Genomic DNA, 26,730 nt, shown 5'->3' on the forward strand with positions numbered 1-26,730 from the left:
AGAGGAGGGGTCTGAGATCTCTGACCTTCACTGGCCTCTGAGCCAGTGGGAGGCCTCTGTGGACCTTCTGGAAGCTGGGCACGCTCCTGGAAAGGGTGCAGGTGCATAGGGCAGACAGAAAGCAGGGGATCTGCTGAAGCCAAGGCAAGAGGGTGATGAAGACCCCGCCAGGGCTGGCCTGCGGGGAGCAAGGCAGCAGCAGCTCCTCCCAGCAGGCAAGGAAGTGGGCATGTGTCACCTGGGTTGGGACCTGTCCCCACACTCATCTCAGGATTGTGTGATTCGAGCGCTTGGTAGGGGACGTCTGGGAGTCTCTATTTCCCATCTAATGTTTGGCAGTAGCTCTGAGTGGATCCACCTGCTGTCCGCAAAGGAAGACAGACGCCGCCCAGGCAGCGGGGCCGGAAGCCCAAGAGAAGCCTCAGTAGGCAGGATGGCTCAGCCCAACGGGGGATGGGCCGGGGGAGGTGGAGAAACTGAGGCCTGGCTTGTCAGGCTGGCAGGAATGGGCTCCCTCAGGTCGGCTCCTGGACGAGCACCTGTTAGTTCAGCAGGAGGCAGGAAAGCCAGCCCCCCGTCAGCTGCCTGGTCCTAGGGGCTCAGCCCCAGGCCTGAGCCCTGGCCCCAGTCCGTCCCGGCCAAGGCTGCCAGCCCTCAAACCAGCAGCCTGATCGGCCGAGTCTTCATTCACGACAAGATAGGATGTCAGGTTGAATACATTAGTGTCAGGCTGGAGGAGCAGGACGGAAGCTCCCATTAGCCCTGGTGGTACTTCCTCTCTCCCGCACTGTTCTCCCTCCAGCCCTTTGCCCGTTATCTCCTTCTTCTGACCGCGCCCCCCCTCCTCCCATCACTCCATCACTCTGAAGGGCGAGCTTTGGCGAGAGGGGGCTGGACCTAAGTCCTTCCCATCCTCTCCCAAGGATTTTGGGGGTGGGCAGAGGGCACAGCAGGGAGAAGCCAGGCAGCGAATTAAAGTTTGTGATTGTCAGCATCAGGAGAAGCTAAATAACCCTGTAACTAGTATGAAGGTGAATTCACGGTCTGCTGCACACGGAGAATATGAGTGTCTGCGAGACAGGGAGAGTGCGGCACGGGAACCCGCCTGCCACGGTGGGCAGCCTCCTCTCCAGGGACCCGGGGGGGAGGCAGGAGGAGGGCCACGTACCCGCTTCCCTGCCAGGGAGCAGCTGCCCAGGATCCCCACCAGACATCTGGGGCAGCTCAGCTCCTTGACAACCTGCTGGCCCTGGCATCAGGGGCCCAAGTAGATATTTGTAAGCACCAATGGTATACACCCATGGACACCAGCCCAGGCCTTGGACTGATCCATATTAACAGCTAATCCTTATTGAGCACTGACTGTGTGCGGGCTGAGTGCTGTGTGACAACAACTCTATTCAGGAAGTGCTAATATGATCCCCCGTCTTTCCCCCACTTTTTAATAGCTGCTTTATTGAGATATCATTCATATACCATAGAATTCACCTTTTCAAAATGTACAATTCAGTGGTTTTTAGGATATTCACAAGGTTGTACCATCATCACCACTATCTAATTTTAGAACATTTTCATTCCCCCAGGAAGAAACCCTGTACTCATTAGCAGTCCCTCTCCGTCCCCCACTATCAGCAGACCTAGGGTTCCACTAACGATGATTTCCTGAAGATGCTGGGAAGGTAGAGGGTCAGTGCCTGGGTTCAGGGAGCAGAGCCTGTAGAAGATGGAGCTGCGGTGTGAACCCAGGTACTGAGACTCCAGAGCTGGTGCTCCATGAGGGATTTCTTGATGTCCTGGCTGACCCCCACCCCACCCCTGACACACATGTGCCTATCATGTGTGTCTGACAGTTCAGGCTCAGGCGTGTACATACACCATCCAAACACCTAGACTCAGGCAGCAGCACACGTGTCTTCTCCCCAGGTACGCTGGCAGCTCCACATAGAAAACCTCACACCTCCCATAAGGACAGCGGGCCTCCCCTGCTGGGACCCCTCCCTTGGCTTCTCCCCAGCCCTGCTCCTAGAAGGGAGGCTTGGAGCAGGAACCAGCAGCAACAGGGTAACTGAAGTAGCCAGAGAAACCTAAGTGGTTTCAGAGCTTAAAATGAGAAATCCCATATCTTCTGCAGCTGATCATTGTAACTGAGACAAAATGCCAACCCAACATTCCTGAACAGGTCCTCGCCCGGGCTGGGGCCACAGGCTGGGCCAGGCCCACAGGGCAACCCAACTAGCCCAGGTCCCTGCTTCATACTCTCTCTCTCTGTGTGTGTGTGTGTGTGTGTCTCTCTCTATCTCTCTTTCTCTCTCTCTCTGTCTTTCTCTCTCTCTCTGTCTCTCTCTTTCTCTGTCTCTGTTTCTCTCTCTCTCTGCCTGTCTCTCTTTCTCTCTCTCTGTCTCTGCTTCTCTTCTGTTTCTTCTCACCTTTTTCTTCCCACCTACCTCTCTCTTCTCTCACACTCCACGTTTCCACCCCAAAACTTTTTTTTAAAGTTTTTGTGGCCACACTCTTGAACTCACAAAAACTGGGAAATTAATGTGAAACCGTCGCTGCTTCTGATAAGAGAAACCTACAAGGGTGAGACAAAGGGGAAGGGAGACACAAGAGAATCAGTCTGTTGGATTTTGGTTTGGGGTTTTTTCCTCCTTCTTCTCTCTCCCTCCAAAGTGGAGGATCCGGCCGGGCCAGTTTGGATATTTATTAAGAAAAAGCCAAAGATAATTAACTTTTTTGTTTTTGTTTTGTTTGCGGGTGCCTCCCCTGCTGGCACTCCTGGCTGCCTGGCAAATTAAACCTGCTCCCGGCTCCCTGGGTGCTGGGCTGCCGGCAAGACTTCTGCCGACTGTCCTGGATCTGCCAGGGCTGCCAGCTGCCCACCCAACAACCTACCTTGGCTTTCAGACCTTGGGTCACTTTATGCCCCCACCGATGCCACCTCCCCAGGCTCTACTGACTCTGAGAGCACCTTTTAGAGCAGGGTAAGTGGGATGTGGGGGTTGGGGGAAGAGGAGGGGCTACTGTTTGGGGTTGTGGCCAGCACTTCCCTAAAAGGAAATGGGGGGAAAGTGTGATCCTCTCCCAGGGCACAAGGGCGTTCCTTCTGGCCAGTTCAGGGCCGTTGACTTCCCAGGAGAGGGGAAGGAGAACGGAGGATGAGCTGGAAGTGCAGGGAGAAGCCAGATTTGGGCCATGTCGATCCCCAGCAATTCTCCCCGAAGGCTGGTACCCTGCCAGGCCTCATGGGCCCCTGAGAACACCCTGGAGCAAGCAGCCTCTGGGCCATGGAGCCATGTGTGATACCTGTCCACCCCCAACCCCAGGCTCCATCTTGCTCCCACCCCCAACCCAGGCCAGGCCATGGGTGGGGGAGCAGTGGGGGAGCTGAGTGGCTGGAGAGCCAGTGCTTGGGTAAGAGCTGGCTGCCTCCGGTCCGGTCCGCTGTGCTGGAGCCACACAGAGCCCTGAGGCCAAGCTGTGACCTAAGCCTGAGCCCAATTCATGGGCCAAGAAGGTGACACTGGGAGTTAGAGGCTTCCTGGTATGAGACAGAGCTGAGGACTTCTCAGGAGCCAGGAGAGCCCACGAGAGGAAGGCCAGTTTGGAGGAGCTCGCTGGGGTTGGAGGTGCGGCTTGCCCCTCTGTTAAGCCAGTCCCCCTCAGCCCTCCCCTGCCAGGGACCCTCCTTGGCCCCTTGGCTTCATCCCCAGCTGGACAAGTAGGCAGTGATGGTGGGCCTCTTCCAGGTGGGGAGCCTGCTTCGGAGCCGGCCACAGAGAAGAGGGCATTTTTCAAGGATTTTGCTGGCCTTTTTTTTTTTCTCTGAAATATAAGGATGTGCAATTTTTTTGGTTTCAATTTAGCATTGGAGAATTTTATAATTTAGTAATTAAAATCTCTGATAGGCTTTAGAAATTGCGGCTAATTGAATTTAATGGGAAGATGATTTTCAATTTTATTTGATTACCGGGACCCCTGGCATCGGTATTTATGGGAAAAAAATGGGAAATGTGCTGTGTGGGCTAAGATGGCATAATTGAATTAGGGATAATCGGATTTCTCCGTCATGAATTTCACTATAATTTTCCTATAATTTTCCATTAGATATCTAGTTTACAAATATTCACAAAGAAATGAAGCTCTTTCGGAATGGAGATTGCTGGCTAACAGGATTACGGGGCCGAGCGTGCGGCTGTGCCAGCCCCTCTCCTGCCATAATGCAATCCCTGCGTCTGCCTTACACTCGGCGCGGCCCTCGCTCCGCCACCCACTCTGTGGCTCCTTTCTCCCCTTTGTTTCCTTCTTATCCTGTTGACCCCCTGCCCCAACACCCACCTGTCTGTGGCCCACGACCTCCCGTGCCCATGGCCGTGCCGTGGTGCCTTGGCTCTGCCCTCCCTCGGCCCCCATGCTTCCCGTCCACTTCGCTGGCTCACAGCTTTCCCGACACCCTCCCTCCATCGGCCCCGGAGCGGGCTCACACGCAAACACACGGACTCCCTCGCAGGTGCGAACATGCTTGTTCGCAGGCACACGCAGTCCTTTGGCCAAGGCTTCTGTGCCCTGGCCCAGTCGCCTCAGATGGAACCAGTTTATTGGGATCCTGGGGTGGGGTGCAAGAACAAAAGGAGCTTTGTTCAAGTTTATGTGAAAGTTACAAATTCAAAATGAGAGCAGATAAAGCATGAGATACCTGGTGTGTAAACAGGCTGGTGAGTGAGAAGGCCCCAGGCTCGGGAGGGAGAGAGTGTAGGTGGGCAACTTGGGGGTGCGGGGGGGTAACAGGAACCAGCGATGGCAGTGTGACAGGAAGGGCAGATGGCTTTCCTTGGTGCTGATGTGGGGAGCCTGGGTTGGGGGGAACCGCTGGGTTGCCTTCCACTTCTTTTTCTCTTGTGAGTGGGATGTCTCAGGAGGAGCTAGAGGCTCTGGGCCCGGGGACTCAAGATCAGAAGAGATTATGGCATTGGACTTCCATCCCTTGAGTCCCAGGCATGAAGGTCCTCACTGTGGCCTGGCTTTGGGGTTTCAGGTGTCCTCAAGGCAAAGATGGGCCATAGCCTCAAAAGATGCCTCTCCTCTTGGTATGAGCAGATACACTCAGAGAGAAAGAGAGAGAAGGGGGGGGGCGCATAATCTGGGGGCCCCTCCATGACACAGCCTCTGACTCATACCCCACAACCTCGAAGCCTCCGCCGCCTTCTCTGACCTTCATAAATCCTTGTGCTCCGAGTTGGCCTGTTTCTTGCTTCTCTGACCGCTGCTCCTCCACTGAAGGCCTTTTCCTCTTGGGCAGGGCCCACTCAGCCTGTGGCTACCTGGCCAGGGACTTGACAGAGTGGAGGCTTTCCAGGCATCCCCACACCTCCCTCCACTGCTGGCTGCCATCCCCCAAGCTCTCTCGAGTCCTGTCCCTTCCGCCATTCCTCTCTAGCCTTTGTCTGCCTGAGACCCCCCGAGTTACTGGGTGGCCATTCCAGGTGGTCCTGCCTGGGCAGCTGGAGGGAAGATGCTTTCCTTTTCCCCTCCACACCTTCCTCATGGGTCAGGCTCTGACCACTATCAGCTGAAGCCCAGGAAGACATTCAGAGCCAGCCAGTGGCTGTGTGGGTCACGTATGCAAGCAGCTCCCCATCTTTGCAGACATCTTCAAATGCACCCAGAAATCACCTCTTCTATCCCTTGCCTCCAGGCTTCCTCCTACACACAGTTGCCCAGATAGGAGAGCAGAGGCTCAGAATTGGGGTGGGGATTGATCACCTGCCGTCACCAGCCAGAGCTGCAAGCCTTTTGTTACGATGCCTTGCTTTGGGGAGTCATTGGGAGCAGCACCCAGAGGCATGTGTATACCCCACAGCGGTCCTGGACACAGATGCCCTCTCTGAGATCCCATGTCGGGAGCAGAGGCACACAGTCCTCTGTGCTGGGTGCCCGGTACGGGCAGTCATACTCCCAGGCTTAGACTTGGGGTAGTTCTGTTCCCTTATTCAGGGTTTTGGGGCCAGGGGCAGCTCAGTAAGGTTTCTAGGCCTCTCCAGCTGCTGTTCCTATGTAGGGATGGGTTGGGGAACCACAGAGCCAATGGGGCTGTGTGACGGCCAGGAGTGGGGACTGCCAGGAAGGCAGTGGGAAGGGCAGTGGAGTAGGGGAGGGATGCCCAACTCCCTGAGAGGCCATTTAGAACTATAGAGCAAGCAGGAAAAAAGGAGAAAAATGAGGGGAAAGTAGGAGAAAGAGTAGATTGTTAACTCCCTGATGTCTTTGCCCCAAGGCCTCCCTGGCCCCTCCCTTTGCAAAATAGAAATATTGCAAAAATAGGCCAGCGCCATGTTGCTGGATGCTGTCCAAAGACCAGGGAAGCCTGGGCCCTGCTCCCCTCCCCTCATCTGAAGGCAGTGTGGCCCCTCCTGAAAGAGGAGCGCTGGGAGAGGCGAGGAGGGCAGCAGGGTAGGTGAAGAAGGGACGGAGAACCAGGTCCTTCCTTAGCAAGGCTGCCCAAGGCCCTGCTCACCCCACCGTCTCTTTCCTTGAGGCCCTCTGGGCCGGATGCGTCACTTAAGTCACCAACATTTAAGGACTCTCAAAATATATGGCTGCAGCAGGGACATCTGGGGATGTCCCATGGTGCACGGTTCATGGAGGGGAGAACCCTCAAACTGCCTTCTCTGGCAGAAAAGAAAGAGGAGCACGGGGAGCACAAAGCGCCTGGCTGGCCATGGGCTGGCAGGAAATGAGGTTCCACGTTGAAGGGGACAGGCCTGGAGACGGCGTGGGGCGGGGGGGTGGCGGGGAGGGGAGGAGGAGCCGGGATGGGCCTCAGACTCCCTGGTTGAGGGTGCCTGTGCTCTACTGAGCGCCCTTCCTAGGGCAGCGGCCAGAGGGACAAGGCAGGGAGGAAGCGCAAGTGATGGCCGGGATCATGGGTCGGGGGCTGTGGGGGAAGTGGGGCGCCGATCTCCATTCGTCTGGCTGCGGGGCGGATGGCCCAACTTTGAGGGAGGAGTGGGCAGAAAGACCGGAAGACCGGGGAGGCTCTGGGAGGACACTTGGACCCGTTTTAAGGGCAAAACCAAAGCAACGCCGAGGAAACCCCACTGCGTGTTCCAGGCCGGCGCTCCTGGGGCCCAGGGCCGGGGACGCGCGGGGTGCGGGGGTGCGCGGGCCTGACTGCGCCCTGCCCCGCCTCACCCCGCCCTCCTGTTCCTCCAGCTCCAGAAGCCACCAGTGCTGTGAGGGGAACACGAAATCCCTGTGCTACCCCAGGAGCCCCGAGCCCGCAGGCAGCGGGCAGGGGAGCAGGGGAGCGCGCGGCCCGGCGGGCGCGGCCCCGCGGCGCCTCACACCTGCGCCCGCCCTCGCGGAAAAGTTAGCGCGGCCGCGCGGGTCGTGGGGCAGGCGCGCGCGGCGGCCGTCGGTCGCGCTCGCGGGGCCCGAGCGGCCGCTGGCAGCATGCGAGCGCGCGCGCGGCCGCCGGCGGCCGGCAAGAGTGGGCGCGTGCCCGCGGGCGCCTTCCTCGGGCCGCGTTCCCCGCCCCGCGCCGGGTCCCCTCCCGCCTGCCCTGAGCGCAAGTCCCCGCCTCCTCCTCCCGGAGCCAGAGGTTTGGGGAATCGCAGAGCCAATGGAGCCGGCCGCCCTGCCAGTGCGGCGCGGGCGCGCGCGGCGGGGGCGCGCGGCGGGGGCGCGAGCGAGCGCGAGCCCATTCACTCCGGCACCGGGCGGCGGGCGGCGGGCGGCGGGCGGCGGGCAGCGGGCGGCGGGCCGGCGCACCGGGCGGCGGCGGCGGCGGCGGCGGCGGGGCCGCGCTCTGCTCTTTCACCTGCCGGGGCCGGCGCGGGCCGGGCCGAGGAGGCGGCGCCGCGGCCGCCCTGCCAATCACCGCGGCGCCTGGCAGCGCCCCCGGCCGCGCCCGCCCGCCCGCTCCCTCCTGCCAAACTGTTACCCTGAGTGTTACCGGCAGGAGCAATGACATCAGGGCTTTAAAACAACTTGTTATTCGGGGAGTAATCAGTTGCAATTAGGCATTAATTAAGTATTATGAAAGTTGATTATTTAAGTGAATTCGGCTTTCGACTCTCCGACTATGGTGAGTACCGGGCGCGGGCGGGGGAGGCCCGGGGGCCGCAGTCTCGGGCGGCGACCCGGGCGCGGGGCGCGGTCGGCGGGACGGGGGCGCCCCTGGGCCTCGCGGATCCCCCGGCCAGGGCCCCCAAGCCGGGGCCGCGCCGGCCGGGAGTTGCTGCCTTAGTTGGAGAAACTCAGGCGGCGCGGACCCGCGGGCGCGTGCGGGGCCGAGCGTGAGAAGCGGGCGGCGCGGAGGAGAAAGTTTCTCCGCCGCGGCCTCGGCGCCCGCCCGGGACGGGCCGCTCCTGCGGGGCGGGGGGCAAGCAGGGCGGGCGGCCGGGGTCCCGCGAGACGCTAACCCCGTGTTTCTTCTCTCCCGGTCTTCCCCTGGTGGCGTTCCGCGAAGAGTTTGGGACCAAGGAGAAGAGAATGGATCTTGGAACAGGTACCGGCCGGTGGGAACGCAGGGGCGGCTCTTTCACTTTTCTTTCGCTTCTTTTACGGAAGTTCTTATTTTTAGCCCAATGAGGTGGCGGCGGGGCCGGGTGGGGGCCGGGAGGGTCGGGCGGCTGCCTCCCGGCGTCCCGGCCTCGGGATCGGCGACTTCTGAGGCTGTTGTTGTTGTTATTTGCCACTTACTTAGAGGCTGTGACTAATGTGATGCTTGTCATTATGAAAGAACCGAGAGGAGCAGGAGCTGGGGGGCACCCAGAGAGAGGATTTAGGGGGTTTTTGTGGGGTTTTTGTTCTCCGTGTTTTTTGTATGGCTTCGTGTTTTTTTCTGTGTGTGTGCCTTTTTTTTTTTTTTTTTTTTTGTTCTCTGCAAAGATCTTTGTGTGTCTGGCTCTGGGGTGTGTGTTTTTATTTTTTTAGTGGGGGGTGGTTTAGTTTTTGAAAGCAGCGTCCTGTTGGGAAAGGTGGTTAGTCTGGTTTCGGGGCGACTGTCTCAAGGTAAAGGAATTTAATTTATTTGGGACAAGGCTGTGTCGGATGATCAAGCTGCTTATTATGGCTAATGAGTATTTTTCACCTGAGAATCTGTGGGATGAGGTGGCTGTTATCAGTTCAAAGTGAGGGGCCCCGGACTGTCTCCCACCTGCCTCTTTAGCCCCCACCCTAGGGGTGGTGATGGACCAGACAGACTACTCAAAGTAGGCATCTGGGTTTGGAGGCCTCCTGTGGGACAAGGCCGGGGGCTCCAGGAGGCCTGGTGCTCACCTGGGGCAGTTTATCCTGATATTTTGGTGTTTTCTTGGGTTTAATCTAATTCTTTCCAGTGTTTTTGCCTTCAGCTCTTGCGGGCTTCCCATGGGCCCTGGCTATTGAAACCAAATTTTGACCAGGACCCTCACGTGCTAGGTTGACAAAAGCAGCTGTCTTCTTAAATGTTTTAAAAGAAACAAGCAGCCCGATCATTCATTGAGACTGATCTCTGAACTCTCCTGGTTCATTGATGGGATAGGTGATACTGGTGGCTGTTAGCGTTGTTGTTTATAATAGGCCCAAGTTCACAGCATCGGCCCTTGGGACCCATGAGCTGATATCTGACCTTCCAAGGTCAAAGGGGAGTGGGCAGAGAGACCGGAGGCAGCCCTGAGGGGCTGAGGATGGGTGGCACGGTGGCCGGTGAAGAAGGGCCTGTGTTTGTTGGGGGGAGGTGTCATTTGCAGAGTTTGAGGACTGTGTGACACCAGGTGTGATCTTGGCTGCTCTGACGTGGAGGGCCTGGGGACCTCTGCGCCCAGGAAGGGTGTGACACCCCCTGCTGGGCAAAGTGGTAAAGGTGTCTAAGGCCACGGCTGCCACCCTGCTCCTCCCTGCCCTCCACTCCCACAGAGAACCTGCCCGCCCCCACCTCCAGTCGGTGTCTCATCACCTCCCTCTCAGGCCCCACCCCCTTTCTTCGGAAATGGGGCCCCCACCCATCCCAGCCAAGAAGCAGACCTCAGAGATGGGCCTGGTGGCAATGCACCACCCCTTACCTGGGGCAGGAGAGCCTCTGCTTGTGGGCCAGCACACGGGACCCAGGCATTGCAGAGCTGGAAGGCAGGCCCTCTGGTTGGCCTCCTCCTAACCTGGGTGCCAGCTGGAGCCAGCGTCCATCCTCCTGCCATCCACCAACCAGTCCCTCCAAGTCTGTCATGGGGACAGTACTCCAAAGCCCTTCTCTAGGGTTTCCTGACTGGAGCGAGGGCCTCCCAGCCCTGGTAGGAGGCAGGTGGCAGAGCCTCTTGTGGCTTCTCTCCTGGGCCTTAGGGAGACTGACTTCTCCCAGCACTCCAGGGACAGGCTCTGGAAACTTTTCCTAGAAGCTAGAAGGGACCCTGAGGTCAGCTGCTTCCTCCTGTAGCTGGAGTAGAGCACTCCCAGTGGGACTCAGGCCTGGACTCTGGCCACTCAGAGGGGAGGCCCAGGGTGGCAGAGTTCTGACTGTTTCCTGGAGGAGTCATCTGGTGATACCATCTCAGTCTCTTCTTTGAACTTGGAAGTTTCACTTATAATCTCAGAACTTCAGAAGAAAAGCAATCTTCCCCCCACTTCACCAAAAAAGGGAAGCAGATGAGGACGCTGAGATCCCCTCTGAGCTGGTCCCTGGGCTGACTCCATGCTCATCTTCAGGAGCTGGGAACAGCTCCCTCAACTTCATAGTGCACGCGGCATACAGCTGGGGCCATGGGCCTCGTCTCTGGCCGGGGCTCGTGGCTGGTGAAGTGAGGGTCCCTTCCTCTGGGGCAGCATGGGCAGCTTCAGCCGAGGGCCTCTCTGACATAGTCCAAGGCCAGGGGCGCAGGCCTCGAAGGGCTGCTGGCATCATGGGCCCACCAAGCCTCTCTGATCGTAGGTTAACATCCCCGCGGCCCCGGACACATCTAGGTCCTGAAGGCCTTCAGCCATGAGGAAGTCAGTGGTGGGAGAGCCAAGCCTTCTCAGGAGGGGACAGAAGGACCTCAGGACCCTCAGGGGCCATGTGGACCCCCTTTCCCCCACCATAGTTCAGCCAAGGGCTGGATCAATCTGGACGTCTTTAGCAATAAAAAATGCCGATGTCGTCCTAATTCACCAGGCCCCGAGATGACAGCAAATTTACATTTTTTAATTAAACTAGCAGCCAGTTTTTATGAGAGGGGGTTGGGTTATGCAAATCAAATGGTTGTGTACGGAAGATTAGGAGAGTTTGGGAATAAATTCCACAAATGCTAATAAAAAAAAAAGGAAAGAGAGAGAGGGAGGGAGGGAGGGGAGAGAGGAAGAGAGGAGGACATAGTTCCATTAGGCCCTTTTAGAGTGATTTCCCTGGGGGAGGGAGCGGGAAGGGGGGAGGGGAGATGGGAGGAAGCTTTCAGACACAGGTACATCCATCCTGCAGTTGGGAAGCTCCCAGGGTTAGGTCCCACCAGGCTGATTCCCAGGCCCTGAACACAGCTAGAAGCCAGGGTAAAAATGGCGGTGAAGCACGGGTGGAGCTCTGAGCAGGCGTTCGCCCTTGACTCGTGGGGATCTGATGATAGTTGCCCCTTCTCTTCTTGAGACAAAGGGGTGGGGCTGTCCAAGGCGCGGAGGAGCCAAGATAGGCTCTACAAGGTCAAGGGCCAAAGAGGCAAGAGGGCAACTTTAAAGGGATGGCCACGGACTGCAGGGGGGGCCAGTGAGGGACAGTGCTGCCCATGTGTCGCTGTGGCTGCAGCCCTGTCGTCGAGGCGGGTCAATGGGAGGAAGCCTGGCCGGTTTCTTTCTCCTTCTGGGGCTCCAGGCCAGGACCCCCTTGCATTGCCAGCAGATCCCCCATCGCAGACAGCCCAGGCCTCAACTGTGGGGAGGCCAGGAAGCGTGGGATCAGAAGCTGGGCCAGGCTGGCTCATTTTCCTGATTCTCAGTAGCCCCATGCTTTGAGAGCATACTGTCTTGAGGTAGGCCGCAGACTTCTTCTAGACGGTGTCTAAGCCGAGAGAGCAAAGAGCTTGGCATCCCCAACCCAGCCCCAGTGTGTGCTGCTCAGGCCCCTACCCTGAGTGTCAACCACCTTCAGATCAGACCTTCCATGAGCTGCCAGGTCAAGGCCAGAGCCTTGCCAAGTGTGGAGGCTTCTAGGAACCTCACTAGCTCTGGTTACACCTTCGACCTGCCAGGCACCGGGGACTGAGAAGGTTCCTGTGCTGTACTGGAGGAAGAGATTCCACGCCGGGTTTAGGGCAGAGCAGATTGCTCTCAATTTCCTTCCTCCAGCCTTTACTTGGCCAGATACACCCACTCAACCAGTCTAAGCTGGGGCCAGCCCCTGTAGCCAGGTTGGGCACCGGTTTTGCCAGTCTGCTGCAGGGGGTAGGTGCTCTGGGGCCATCTTGGCAGAAAGGAGCTGTCAGAGCCCGGGACAGAATGGGCCATCTCGGAAGTCATGAGTTTCCTGGTACCATTCAAACAGAGGTTTGTGCTGTGCACCGGTTAGTGACATTTAGAGGGACTTGAGCATCAGATGACCTTTAAGATCTTCAGCTGTCTGACTCCCAACTTGATTTTGTTCAGTGGGGCAGTCCTGGCGGGTGGGAGTAGGGGGTGAGTGGACGAGGTGAGGAGCACATTATTTGGACCTTTTCTTTGGTGGAAAGCATTGGAGACAGGCAGCTCTGGGCTGTGAAGTGACCCTTTGAACCAGCCCTGGTTCTAGTTGCAAGACGTCAGAGGAAACTGAGGCTAAAAGGCCTAGCATAGCCTTTCCTCCCCAACAAGAGGCAGAGGCAGAAGGGCAGGTCCGAAAGGCTCCCTAGAGAGACCCCACCCCTGGCCCTTTTTCCCTGGTAGGGACCAGCGAGGAGAACCCATTCACTCTCCTCTCCAAGAAAGGTACTGAATGTGGGTGTTACTCAGACCTCTCTACTGGCCTTGTCGGTACTACTGGTGTTCCCCCAGCCCCCACAGCCCCAGAATCTGGCTGAGCTGCAGCTTGGGTTTTTATGATGGAAAAATAAAATAAATGCAGGCACCTTTGGAGGGCTAAGCCATGCAGCGGCATCTCCTCATGAAAGTGGCTGCCCTGGCTCAAGGCCGTGCCCGCTGCCTGAACAGGGGATTGAGTGGGGCTTGGAAAGGCTCTTGGCCCCAACTCCTCTTCTTCCTGGGTCCTGCCAGGTCAGTGGTGCAGCCCCAGCCTCCATCAGCCTCCTCTAGAACGGCTGGCCCAACACTTTTCCAGGGCTCAGCCATTTCTCCACCTGGCCCACCCCCCATGCCCCCAGGCCCCAAGGCTCACCTTCTAACGCGGCCTTCCCTGAGCTGATGTTTAAACCCTGACCTCCCTGGCCGCTGCTACCACCTCTTCCTCCTTTTCCTCCTTCTCCTCCTCATCTTCAGAGGGGGAAGGAAGTTGCACTGTAGTAATTACCACCCGTGGGTCCCCACGGCAAGCAGCAGCTGTTCTGGGGTAGCTGGGCCAGGGTACAATGAGTAGGGAGAAGCTGGGAGCAGGAGGAGGGCGGGCAGCCCCAGTGTGCAAAAGAGGAGGGGCAGCCTCGCTGGGACCACCTGTGCAGGGCAGCAGCTTGGTGGTCTAGCGCACACCCCTCTGGCTGCCTGGCCACAGAACAGCACCCTGACACCCTCGACTCAGCGGGATCTAAGACACCCATGTGGGAGGCGAGGCCTGAAACCCAGGAAGCATGGGAGGCTCTCCTGCAGCAAGAGGGACGGAAATGAGGACTGCCCGGGCCCCTGTGTTGGCAGCGTCTGCCTAGTGGAGGGAGAGGAGCGGTCTGCTGTCCCACCAGGCCAAGGAGCCAGGGGCCAGGGACCATGCAGCTTTGTGAAAGAGTGGCCCTAAGGGACCTCCCTCCGCCACCATGCTTTCTAGACTCCTAGCCAGCCCCTTCTCTCTGCGCCTTGTCCTCCCTCTCCCTCCAAGAGCAGAACTCTTGCTTCCCATTTTGCAACCACGTTTTTCTGTCTTTTTCATCCAGGCCACCCAGCTCCCTAAAGCCGGGCCCTCCCTGCTACCTTTCTTGCCCCATGCAACCTTTCCAGCCTCACACCCCGTTGGCCCTGGAAAAAGATAGAGAAGCTGCTGGCTGCGAGCCTGCTGTTCTGGGGCTCTGGGTAGACCTGTGACGTTGCTGTGCCAGGACCCAGCACTCGGACTCATGTGCCCTGATCCCCAGGAGGCCAGGGCCCTTGTTTTCCTCTGCCACGGCTGCTCCTAATGGTGACCATTAGATGGTAGCTGGTATACTGCCACCTCCTCCCCGGGCCTGGTACGAGCCGGGGCTCACGCCTTCCTGCTGTAAGTGCTGGTGGAACTGATTGATTGATGTGCCTCTTCCCCAAGTGCCTCCCCGGCTTCTTAGTGGGGGCAGAAGGAGGAAGGCAGGAAATGTTGGCCAATTCCCTTGGGACCTGGGTTTTAGCTCCTTGAGAGCTTTCTAGAGCCTGGTTTACAGGAAGGAGCGAGGCTGGGATTTGGGATGACGTGAAAGGGGCAGGGGAGCCCTAAGGATAAAGACAGGAGTGTGATGGTTGAATGGGACCCACAGTAACTCCTAACCATGACCATGGCCTGGGACTGGGACGTCAGTCTGCTGCCCAGTGGGGACAGGATGGCTGCAGCCAGAGGGTGATCTGGGCCCTTCTCCACTTCCTCCCTTGCCCATCTCCCTCTCCCCTTTCTCTCTCCTCCTGAGCAGACCTCACCACTGCATGTCTGCCCTCTCATTCTCTTCCCCGCTTCCGGGATCCCTCCAGCTAGACAAACCCAGGGCAGGGAGTGAGGCCAGAAAGACAGGGATACACCCATACTGAGGGCCAGCCAGGCGCCAGGGCTTCAGGCCTCTGCCCCGGGCGTGGTATGTGGGCCACTCCTGGCCGGGGCATCTGCTCTTAGAATGTCCCACAGGCCTGACTCTGGGGTCTCCTCTGGCCCTTCTGGGCCCTGCTGGTGCTGTAATCACTCACCTGCTGACACCCTTCCTAAAGCCAAGAGGGCTGTCTCTTGATGCCACCTGGCTGAGGCTGGGGCACTGCCTGGCTTTGGAGGAGAAGGCAGGAGCTGGGAAACGGACACATTTTGTGTTTCCAGAGACCAGGTGTTCCCAAAGGTCGCCTGGCCTTTTCTTATGGGGCTCTTTCGGTGAACTAAGGGGGCCTTGGGAGGGACTGCGCTGTGTGAGAATGGGGGACTGGAGGAGCCGGGCAGAGATTTAGATGGGGGGACCCTAGTGCAGTGGGAGAGCAGGAGGCGTCCCAGAGGCCTGTTGGGAGAGACTCCTGGAAGTTTTGTCACCGGGAAGTGCCTCTTCCCTGCAGCTGTGATCCTCACCGCCCTCTAGCCCAGTGCCTCCCTGTCTGTCACCCCTTCAGCCTGGGAACCCAAGGCCACAGGAAGCCAGGGGCTGCCTTGCAAAAGGGTGACCCGGCTCTCCACTGCCCGGCAGGGGGCGCCCCACGGCATCTGCCCCCATCCTTTTAGGTGCGGGGCAGTGTGGTCAGGACCTGGTCCAGGCCTTCTGGCCACGGGTGGGGGAGGGGCAGCCTAGCGTCCCCACCCCCAGAGGTTCCTTGGCTGAGTTTGTTTGCCAGGGTGACCTGTTTAATCATCTCATTTTCTGGTGGCCGTTTATTCCTCGTTTCCACGGTTACGGCCCCATTAAGGGGAGAAGCAATAAGGCGGTGAGTCAAACAGGTAATAAAAACATGCAGAGCCCCTGTGCACCAAGAGAGGGTGGCGGGGAGGGGCGCAGTGAGCTGAGACGGCCTGGGGGGAAGCCCAGGTGACACCCTACCCGCTTTGTCCTCCAGAGGCCCGAGTGTCCCCAAGACCCAGTCCTCGGCTTAGAACTGTCCCCAGCCCTTGGTCCCCTGGGCAACAGGCTGTCCCAGGTAAAACAGGAAGGAGAAAGGTGAGAGGGGGCGTGATACAAGCCCCCCCAGGGCTGCCCCATAGTTGGTGTGTGACCTGTTTCCAGGCCCCACCTCGTGCTCCCTTGGTAGGGGCGGGGGATGATTTCTGACATTGGTTTGAGCTCTAGAATTTTTTTTCTGCCAACTTTATCAGAAAGCATATTTGTGGTGAGTGCTGCTAACAGGGCCAGTCCAGTGAGTAAATATTCCTGGTGTGGACGGCCCTGTGACCTTGAGAGGGAAGAGTACAGTGGTGCGGCCAAGGGCATGTAAGGAGAGGAGAGGACGGCCAGGCGCCCACGGGCCCCCGTGCTGGGTGGGGGGCCCTTCCTGGGAAGGGGTCAGGTGGGGGCCACGGGGTCAGGTTGGCCCCAGCAGCCTCTTCCCAGCAGCATGGTCTACCTCAGGCCCCAGTGACACCAGCTGGAGCTGGTTTGTGTGACTTGCTGGCTGGGGGACAGGCCAGCAGCTGCCCCTGTGGGCTCCCTTCCTCTGGTAAATGGAAGCTGAAATGAAAGTCAGCCTCTTTCCGGCTCCTCTGAGTCCAGGGGCACGTGCCTCTCTCCCAGCGTCCCCTCCCTGTCCTTCCCAGGAGCTTCCTGGGTATCCCCAGCCCCTCTGCCCTGCCCTCGAGGTTTTTGAATAAGCAGAGGCAGTGGGCTGACTGGAGTGGACAGGGGGAGGCTGGGGTCTTCCTGTTGCCAGGAAGGGTGGGGCTCAGGCAGGCGTGGCAATGCCAGGCCATGCGGGGCCAGCTTCGTGCCCGGGGGCCGAGGATCAGTGGCTCAGAGAGAAAACAGCGCAGGCCACTCTGAGGGCTCCCGGGTTGGGGAGGAGCCTCCCTTCTCTCCAGTGCCATGCTCCCTGACAAACTCACCCAGGTCTGTGTCTCTGATTATTAATTTCAAAGTTGATTTCTGATGAGAGAGAGAGGGAGGAAGGTGTGGGAAATGGGGGAACCCTTTGGCTGGGAAATGCGTCTTGGGAATGGGCCTAGATGAGTGAATATTCCGATCAAACAATTAAAAATAGAACACGCTACCGAGGCCCCAGCTGCCGAGGTTTTTCAGCAACTGTCACCAGCGGGTTCATGGGGCAGGTGGCACTGGAAAGGAGTTTTTCCATAAACGGCAAATATCAGAGATGACAGTGTGACCCCCACTTCCCTCCCAGTTCTCCCCAGACTCCCCTCTAGGGCCTGTGCAGCTTCAGGGCCGCCCTTCTCCCCTGCAGGGCCCGGCCGCAGTGGTGAAGTCATCGCCAGATGCCTTGGTAATTGCTTTAAGAATCTAACTTAAAATAAGATGAAAACTTATATTCCTGGGTAAGGAGTAATTTCCCATGTAATAGTAAATTAATGAAAGGATTATACCAGGGGGCCTGGCAGGGAGGCCATGCTCATCTGATAAACGCAAGGGTTTCAGGCAAGACAGCTCCATTCCAGGAGGCTCCCGACCTTTGGTCCAGGTCCCACACTGGGGGTTCCTCTTGGGCTCCCCCGTGGGCAGCTGAGTTGGGAGGACACATTCCATGTGTGCTCAGCGTCCCTCTCAGTGATGGGAACCAGCTTTTCAAAACCTACAGATGGGAGAGGCTCAGGTCTGGCCTCCACGGGCATGAGAGGCCCTGTGTCATCAGTTCACCCAGGAAAGAGAGAATTTCTGACACCCAAGAGTGTGGGCCCCCAGGAGCAGATGCGAGTTAGACTCCAGGCCGAGTTCCCAGCTCTTAGACTGTGTGGTCAGCATCGTGGTGTCTCGCGATAGGATGACCAACCACCCCAGTTTGCCCAGAACTGCAAAGACCCATGTGTGTGAACCCCCTCAGTCCTGGGCAAACTGGGAGGCTTAGTCAGCCCTGTTTGGAGGCAGGAGGATGGGCTACTTGACATGGTCCCACCCTCAGGGTCCTGGAGAGCCCAGGCACCTCCTGAATGGACCATGTCTCTGTTCAGGAGGAGAACTTGCAGCTGGCTCCACTTAAACCCCCTTGCGCTACCGAAACTTGCTTCCAGGCCGCTGCGTTCCACTAGGCGCGCGTGCTGGGGCAGGCATGCTCGTGTCCCCTGCTCCCCGCCCCCTCCAAGGCATCGCAGGGCACTGCTTGGAAGCTTGACCCGGCCTAGAAAAGGGCTTGCAGCTGTGATCCCACCCCTTTAACACTGAGCCTTCTCCCCCCAACATATCACAGTCCAGACGGGGCTTCTGGAGAGGATGCGGACAAGGCAACCCCCACCCCCAAGCCCCTCACTCCCCCACCACCGTAAGTTTATCAGCGCCTTCCTTCCGAGAGAGCCACACCTAACATATCATCTCTCCTCATCAGTTCCCTTGGAGGAAGACAAGGAGCTGTCCCATTTCCTAAGTGGGGAAGCTGGAGGCCCGGAGATACTGCTGGGTTTGTTCCCAAATGCTAAATGTCAGAGGACTTGGTGCGGGGCGCCCCTGAGCACTGTTCCAAATGGCAGCACTGAGTGAGGACACACAGGCCTCCAGCCCTAGGTATCTACCGTGCAGCCTGGCCCACGTCCCCAAACATCTCTGGCCCCAATGTGTACCCCACCTGTAGTCTGCAAACACATCCCTGGGCTGCAGGGATGCAAGATAAAATGTAGTTGTTGATGCAGATGCATTTTGAGCTTCTGGGGGAAAGCCTCCTTTTCTAGAGGCATCCCGGAGTGCCCATCTTTGCAGAAACGAGTGCTCCCGTCTGTCCGCAGGGGAGGGTTGCAGGTGGGTGGAACGCACTCCGACTTGTCTCTGTGGTGAAATGGAAGTGAAAGGACTGGACGCAGAGCCCTTCAGGAAGCATGTCTAACCGAACGGGCATTCTCCTAGGAGACAGGTTCACGATGCATGTTTGCTGGATATGTTTCTGTGTAAGCAGAGACTTGCTGGAAGGGAAGATGGGGACCTTGCCCCCCGGTTCACTGGGAGACCATTTTCAGTTCAGCTCTGCGGTGGGTGTCTCCACTGGCTTTCTTTGCTACTAGAGGTGATGGGGCTGCCTTGGGAACTCCACGTGATAAACTCACTGCTTTGCAGGCAGCTGTCCCAGGTGGGGTTTTAGGCTGGGGGCTGTATTGAGTTTGCCCAGGTCTTTGCTTGGTTGTAATCTGAGAGTGAACCGGCTTCTTTCCCAGTGTAGACCACACTGTGCTTTAGGAGGTGGGGAAGATTTGTGCTGCCCTTCCCCCACACCTACCCCTAACCCAGAGGAAGGAACGTGGGGCAGTAGGGCTGAGAATTCCTAGTCTAAACAACCCAGGAAAGCACGCTCAGAGAGCCAAGCCAGAACCCCAGATGGTGTGATCCGATTGTAACTGGAAGGATGGTGGCTTTGGTTGTTAGATGTTATGTGACCGTTGCTGTTTAAGCAGACAGATTGGTGACTTCCAGACTGCAGAGATCAGAGCGGGCTCTCCTTTATTTATCTTCGCGTACCCACAGGGTTAGAGGACCGAGTGGAATAGCTAGAATGGACAGGCAGGCCTGGAGAGCCAGGCACAAGAAGCAGGGGGATGACAGGCCCCGGCCCAGCCACACCAAGCGCACCACGCAGGGCCACAGATGGCACCACGCCTCCAAGGGCCATATGGGGTTCCTTTCCCTGGCCTCCCTGATAGGAAGGATCACTTTGGGGCTCCTCGGGAGGCCTTCAGATGGAGCTGAAGAGCCCCTAGGCAGGGCCAAGAGCCCAGAGAAGGAGACGGAGATGTTTTCTATTTCCGGGTCCCTGGGGGGCCCAGGGGCAGATTGAGACAGGCTCCTTGCAGGGAAGGTGTTAACAAACAGCAGGTGATTAAACATGACAAGCGGTGACATTTCTGTTCAGGGTTCTCAGTCCCGGCAAAGCCAAGAATGAAGCTATAAACCCTGACATTTTGTGTTATGCACTGAGAGGTTTTTAATAGACCTCGCTCCCTCTTCCCCACTCAACTTCTCTCCCTCCTTTACTTCCCCTCTCGGTATCCACTGCCCCACTGGAAGCTCCTGCCTCCCGGATTCCGCCGGGCCCCCAGGAGTCTTCCGGGGCCCTTGATCCACAGACCCTCCTCCCTCTGCCTCTGCAGGGCTGAGTACAACCCTGCCCTCTGCCTCTCCCACTTCACGGTGATATTTCCCGTTGCCCCTTCTCCCCGTCCCGGCACCCCCCACTTCCCTCCAGCCTTCACTGTCTCACCTCCTGTTTTTGGGTCCTGATCTCACAGCCTCACCCTTAGCTGCGGCTGTCCCAGTTGTCTGGGACAGCAGGTGGCTGTCCCTGTGTGTTGTGTGTATAACATTTTCAGACAAACTTGAAAGTGGATGTAGGGAGATGGTGGGGCTTAGTATGGGATTTTCCCCCATCTTTTTTTCAATCCCCTTTTCTCCTTTTGGGACAGGGACAGGAGGTGGAGGGAGAGAGTCGCACTTCACTGCAAACAGTTGCAGGATTTATTCAGAAAGGGACTGGCCAGCAACAGTTGTTCCTCTCGCCGAGAAATGTTCGAACAACTGGGTCCTCTTTTGTTCTCTGGGTAGAGCCCTGTGAAGGGCGTTTGGAGGTGAGCCTGGGGCTCAAGAGGGCAAGAGACCCAAGAGAAGGGGCTTCAGCTCAGTCCCACCCAGGGAGTCCCCACCCCACCCCTCCAGGAAAGGTTCCTGGAGCCCCGAGGCGGTCAGTCCAGAAGCCAGGCCACGTCCCTGGGGCCCAGCGCCACCCTAACGAGCTCCAGAAGCACTGGGTTTTCTGCATTCACTCAGTCAATATTTGTTGGGCCAGACACTGCGCTGAAACAGTGGTCTCGTCCCAGGGATCTTGCAGTCTGGTGAGGCAGAGGGCTAATTAAACAAGTTACTATGAAAGTGCTAAGACTAGGACAGGGTGCAGTGAGGACAGAGGGAGAGGACAGTCCCGGGAGGCTGCCCAGAGAAAGTGAAGTGTCAGCTGGGACCCATGAAGGCTGTGTAGGAGGAGGGGTGGCCGGGCTCTGAGGTGAAGGAGCAGTTTCTGCCGCTGAGGGGGCAGCGTGCTGAGGGCCTGGCAGGGAGAGGTGGGCGCTGCCTCACATGGGCTGGCTGGCGGGTGGAGTAGGGTCTGGGCTGTGCCCTTTGATCTCTGAGTAACTGACCCCGTACATGCTCTTCTGTCCACCCTTCCACCATCCCGACCCACCTGGGCCAGGCATGGAGGTCAGGGTGAGGATGGGGATGAGGGTAATGGATAAAAGACTTCAAGGAAAAAAAAAAAAAGGTCAGGCACGGTGGCTCCTGCCTATAATCCCAGCACTTTGGGAGGCCAAGGCGGGCAGATCACTTGAGGCTGGAAGTTCGAAACCAGCCGGGCCAACATGGCGAAACCCCGTCTCTACTAAAAATTCAAAAAGTAGCCAAGTGTGGTGGCAGGCGCCTGTAATCCCAGCGACTTGGGAGGCTGAGGCAGGAGAATCGCTTGAATCCAGGAGGTGGAGGTTGCAGTGAGCCGAGATTGTGCCACTGCACTCCAGCCTGGGCGACAGAGTAAGACCCTGTCTCCAAAAAAAAGAAAGAAAGAAAGAAAGATGGGGGTGAGGCCCCAGCCCTGCCCCAGTGGGAGGGGGAACACCCGGGAAGTCAGTGTGTGTCCCCAAAGACTGGGGCTGCGTCTGCTTTCCCGCTTCCTAGTCCCTGTTGCTGGTGACTCATTGGTAGTGGTGTGGGACGGAGGCTTCAGACCTGCATGGAGGAACTGGAGAGGGCCCAGCTGGGCTCAGCAGCAAGTCCGTCTGCCCGCCTGCCCCTTCACCTTCTCCACCCGCTGACCTCAGGGCCCAGCCGGGGTGTGGCCTCTTGGACGCCCTCCTCCAGCCCAAAGTTGCCCTACCCTTTGTGCTCTGGAGTGTGAAACAGTAATGCTGGAGCGTGCAACACTGCACCCCCTGAGACCCAAAGCCATCCTCCCAGGATCCCTAGGGCAGAGGGGGCAGTGCCAGTAGCTGCTCAGGATATATTTGAGAAACTCAACCAAGCCAGGAGGAGAGGATTTGAGTTCATCTTTAGAGCAGGACTAATGAGGAGCCTGCAGACTGACCTGTGGGTCCCTGGTGTCCAGAAGACAGGCCCTGGAGGTCCAAGTTCAGCTCCTTCCTCCACCCCCAGAGCCGGCCTCGCACCCCCCTCCCCTCCACCGCCGCCCCCCCCCCCCCCCCCCGCCCCGTGCCATCCAGCCGGAGCCATCCGGCAGCATCGTAAGGCCTTCTGCCTGGAAGGGGCTCTCCTGGCCTTTAGGGTACTTCCTTCCCTGCTTACTCAGCCTTTGCCCAGAGGTCAGGCCCAGGACACCCCACCTTCACATTGGTTCCCTGAGAAGGAAGCCAGGCGGCATAAAGCCATCACTCCCCTTCCCCAGCCTGCCCCACCCCAGCCTTTCTGCAGGAGCTGGCCTGGGCTCCTTAATGCCACCCCTTGTCAGTTCAGACCCCCTAGAGTCCAGCCAGGAGTCCCCTAAGGGCCAAGGGGCTCAGCCTTCCTCCCTCACTTGGCAGCTGGGTTTGGGACGGGGAATGGGTAGGGATGCTGGAAGGGTAGGGGAGGGGAGTCCCAGGGCTGGGACTTGGCCTGCTGCCCCTGCAGATCCGGAGCCAGGTTTTACTGTAATCCCTACATCCTGTTGCAGATCCTTAATCAGCTGGAGCCCAGGTTGGGCCGGACCCTGTGGTGACACTCGGGGTTGTAGTATGGAAAACCTGAAGTGGAGCTTCCAGAGTTGGGGTTGGGGACTGTGAAGATGAGGCAGGTGGAGGGGAGGAGAAGGGTGCCCGTGCAGGCACAGGATGTGGACAGAGCCCAGACCCGCCACCCACTCGACCCAGGCTGGGGGTGGAGGTGCAGCTGTTGCAGGCTGGGAACCAGGACTATGATATGGGGAGGAGGGGCCCGCGGGGGGCCCTAGGAGAATGCCAGAGTATGTGGGGGCTGCTACATTGCTTGGTAGCACCATCGAGACAGCTGGCCCGAGTCATCCTGATGGTGAACAATGACTCCAGCCCGGAATCGGCAGAGGGAGCCCTGGGTGGCGTTGGCTCCAGGGGTCTATTCTGACAGGGGCCTAAGTCCGGGGTTGGGAGTGTTTCCGCTTGCTGGGAGAGGGACCCCTTCCTGGGGCAGGTGGTGCAGATGGCCCAGGAGACCTGTCTGCCTCAAGTTTGGGACTAGGCTCTGTCCTGGAGGCAGCAGGGGCCCTTTGGCAGGGCAGCAGGCTCCCAGGATCAGCCTATGCTTTCGTCAAAAGCAGCAGGCCCTGGTGGAGAGCTCTGTGCCAGCCCTGCAGTCCCCTCGTGAATCCTGGGAAGTCGGGGCAGCGGGTACCCCTCCTGAACCTCAGCTCTTCATGGCCCAGGGAGCAGTGATGGAGGAGAGTGAGGGGACACGCATAGGCCAGAGATAGCCAGAGAGCGGAAGCCAGGGGTGGGCTGGCTCGCAGCAGGCGGGCAGACGGGCGTCTGTCCTGCCAGGGGCCCAGGCTGGCTCTGCAGACAGCCTCTTTTCTATATGGAAATGAAGAATTTAGGCTAATGGAGCTCAACCATCTCTAATTTTGCGATGGCAGGAGGATTTTGATTGAAAGTAATTAAGCAAGCTAGCTGTAAAATTAATTAAAGCAAAAGGGGGGGATTTTTTATTGGATTGGATAGCGATATAGCGTCTGTCAGGCGGGGGACGGATGGGGGTGACCTGAATCCTCTGCCCTCCCCCCTCCCGCTCGGGACGTTTATGTCACTTTAATCTCCTTACAGCGGCTGCTGTGCATTTGTTTGAAATAATCAAGGAAATATGGTCAGAAATTGTCAGCTTTCAGATCTAATTTACCTGACGGCCCCTGCGCGAGCCGGCGCGGCCCAGGGAGCGAGTGTGCGTGAGCGGGTGGGGGAGCTGGGTGGGCTCAGAGGACACTGGGATCTTCAGCCCCGGCCTCGGCCCCCTCGCGGGGGCGGTGCTGCCCCGGCCCTGTGGGCACCTCCCTGGGCTCTGCCCCCCTCTGGAACAGACCCCCCCACCCCCACCCACCTGCTGCCTCTCCCTCACACTGTAACCAGCTTTAGGGTTTAGGGAATATAGGATTAGGGAGGTGATTGTAATTCCTTCTTCCAGATGGCTGACAACTGCTCAAGCCCTCCACCAGGGCCACCGTTTTAAAAATACTCCTAAATTAGTCCCCTCATGTCCTCGTCATGGTCGCCGTCGCTGGCCTCAGCAAGGGGATTGTGGAGACGGGCTGCAGGGAGGGCGGGTGGTGTGCCACCCAGTGTTCCTCTGCCACCTGCTGCCCACGCCGCTGCCTCTCCTGGGCTGGGCCTGCTGTCCGGGGCCTCTCTAGTCCAGGCTTTCCCTCTCATCCCCAGAGAGCGCCTGCCCTGTCTCCCCATCAACACACATTGGAAGGTCTCAGGGTCTCAGTCCCTGCAAGAGAAAGGTCCCCTCCTGCCACACACGTCCTACCCATTTCCGGTGGGTCAGCCAGGCCACGCAGCCAGCCTCCACTTTGCTTCCCCTGGAGAACGGGGGAGCCTGGCTTCCAGGCCTCGCACCCCGCAGGTGCTGGTTCAGAGCCATTTGGGGTCCTTGCCCACTGGGCCATGTGTGGCTCAAATCCTCCGCAGCAGGGGGCCTTTGTGGTATTTGGGGCCCGAGGGGCCTGGTGCAATCTCCAAGGCTGCGGAAAGCTCTGCTTTGAAACAGAAATGTGTAGCATTGGATTTGCTGGGCCGGAGAGGGCTCAGACTGGGAACTGGGCCCCTGGATCTGCCTAGTCCTCACGAGTGAGTGGCCTGGGCTTTTGCCAAGTTTCTCAGCCTCTTGGACCTCGGTCCCTTTCCAGGTCTAAAGTTCTGTGCACCTAGGACAGCCTCCACCCTGATAGCTGTCCCTTGTCCCAAGGTGCGTTGGACCTAAGTGCAGGCTGCCCTCCTTAGCTCCGTGTCCAGCCAGAGCCACTTGCCACACCCCTGCCATGCCCCACACACAGGTTCTAGAAACAGCGGGTCAGGACGAGCAGCTGCTTCCCTGTTTGCCCACTTTAGACGTACCCATGAGAAGGCCCCTGTCCCCTCCTGCCCTCCTCGGTGCCACCCAGACACCCTCTGCCTTGCCCTCTGTCAATCCTTCCCCTGACCCTGAAGGTGCCTTCCCCTGCCCCCTCCTGCTCCGGCGAGGCTTTGGCGCTGGGTGACTCAGTCTGCCTCCTCCAGCAGCGAGGGAGTGTGAGCTCCTGGCGTTCCTTCCAGCCTGAGCAGAGAGGCTGGAGGCTTGGGAAGCATCACCTGCCCCCTCCTGAGCTCTCTGTCTCGACCCTCCACTCTGCCCTCACCATGACTCACTCATCTTGGAGGCGGGGGGCGATGGAGCCCCAGAGGGCTCTGCCCAGGAAAGAGGGGGAGAAAAGCTGCTGGCTTTCCTTCACGTCCTACGTGCCAGAGCCCAGGCAGCACTGAGGTCTGTGGGGCCCTGCACCCCCTGACTGGCTGTGCCCACAGGGGCCTCAGCGAGAGGCAGTGGCAGAGCCAGGCAGTACGGGGTTCAGCCCGGACAGAGTGCATGCCCTTGATACCCGCCAGCTGCCAGGACCTAGATCCCGGGAGACAGGATGTTAGAGAGAGTCTCTGGCCCAGCCCAGCATCTCTTCTCCATGCAGGCTTCACAGAGGCTCCTGCTGGCCTGTGTGGCTGGGACGTGGAGGAACCAGCAAAGGCGTCCACGTCAGGAAACTGTGGGGCTGCTCGCCCCGGGCCAGGGGCTCGTTTCTGAGCTGTAGGCTGGTCGAGGGCAGGCACCAAGGTGGAGGGAGGCCTGCTGTGGAAATAGGATCCCAGGGCACCCCTAGGCAGGTTGGTCCACCAAGGCACAGAGAGAGATGGAGAGGCACAGAGAGAGATGGAGGAGCCCAGGAGGAGAGCCCCTTTGTTCAGAGGATGGTGGAGAGGCCTCCCCGGGGGCTCTTTGTCTTCTTTGTCCTGGTGGGAAGAGCCTGAATTGGGGATGTTCTGTTGAAAGGTCACCTTTTGGGGCTAACGCTGTGTGATGGAGTGAGAGCTTTGCTTCTGCGGTGGCTCTCCTTGGAGAGGAAGGACAGGGGTGAGCATGGGACAGGCAGGGGCCCTCCCTCAACGTGGCCGACAATAGCGGGAGCCCAGGGCTTCTGGGAGAGGGAATGAGAAGCAGCATGGGGGACGGGGGTCCGGGCCAGTCCAGCAGGGCCTTGGTGTCTGTCACTTGGTTGGCATGGGTTTGTCACCACCCTGAGATCACACATTCTGTGTGACCCTCAGGGGTTCCTGCTGTCCCTCCTTCCTTGGCCCCCAAGCCTCTGAGCAGGCCTAGGTCCAGGGGGAGCCCCGCGCTCTTCCTGGGGCCCCTCCCTGGCTGCTGGGGTTGGGCGCATTGTTCGTCCTGACTGTCTCTGCCATCCCTGGCAGGCAGGTGTCTGAGCCCCTGGGATGGAACTTGAGGGAGAAGAGGCAAGGCTGAGGGTAACAGGCCTAGCCCCGCCCATCCCAGGCAGCTCTGGCCCGGACCGGCCTGCCAGGCCAGCTCCCTGCAAACCTTGGGGAAAGAGGACTTTCCCGCTGGGGACCCACCTGGCCCAGCAAGCTGGCCACTTTCTCCCTTTGTTGGGGGTGGGTGGGGGGGTCATGTGCTAGGCTGGCTGGCCCCCGAGTCCTTACCCATGCTTAATAGGGGCCAGGAGAGTTCCCATAGTGCCCTGGCCACAGGATCCAGAGGCAGGGGTAGGGGTACCTGCCCAACTGGGAGAGGAGCCCAGAGTGGCTGG

General features: G+C 58.7%; 1 protein-coding gene across 2 annotated transcripts in view; it reads left to right on the forward strand.

Annotated features, from left to right (window-relative positions):
* The window catches only part of CASZ1 (castor zinc finger 1), a 122,001-nt gene that overhangs the window by 58,613 nt on the left and 36,658 nt on the right, over window positions 1–26,730 (forward strand). The window contains exons 1-2 of one of the 2 annotated variants that reach the window (XM_034955192.3): window positions 7,914–8,083; window positions 8,468–8,506. In XM_034955192.3, the coding sequence (XP_034811083.3) occupies window positions 8,035–8,083; window positions 8,468–8,506 (88 nt within the window). In that variant the 5' untranslated portion in view covers window positions 7,914–8,034. Of the gene's footprint in view, window positions 1–7,913; window positions 8,084–8,467; window positions 8,507–26,730 lie in introns of those variants that run through there. The other variant, XM_034955196.3, reaches the window with a different exon arrangement.

This window comes from Pan paniscus, chromosome 1 (genome assembly GCF_029289425.2).
Source record: "Pan paniscus chromosome 1, NHGRI_mPanPan1-v2.0_pri, whole genome shotgun sequence".
NCBI lineage: Eukaryota > Metazoa > Chordata > Mammalia > Primates > Hominidae > Pan > Pan paniscus.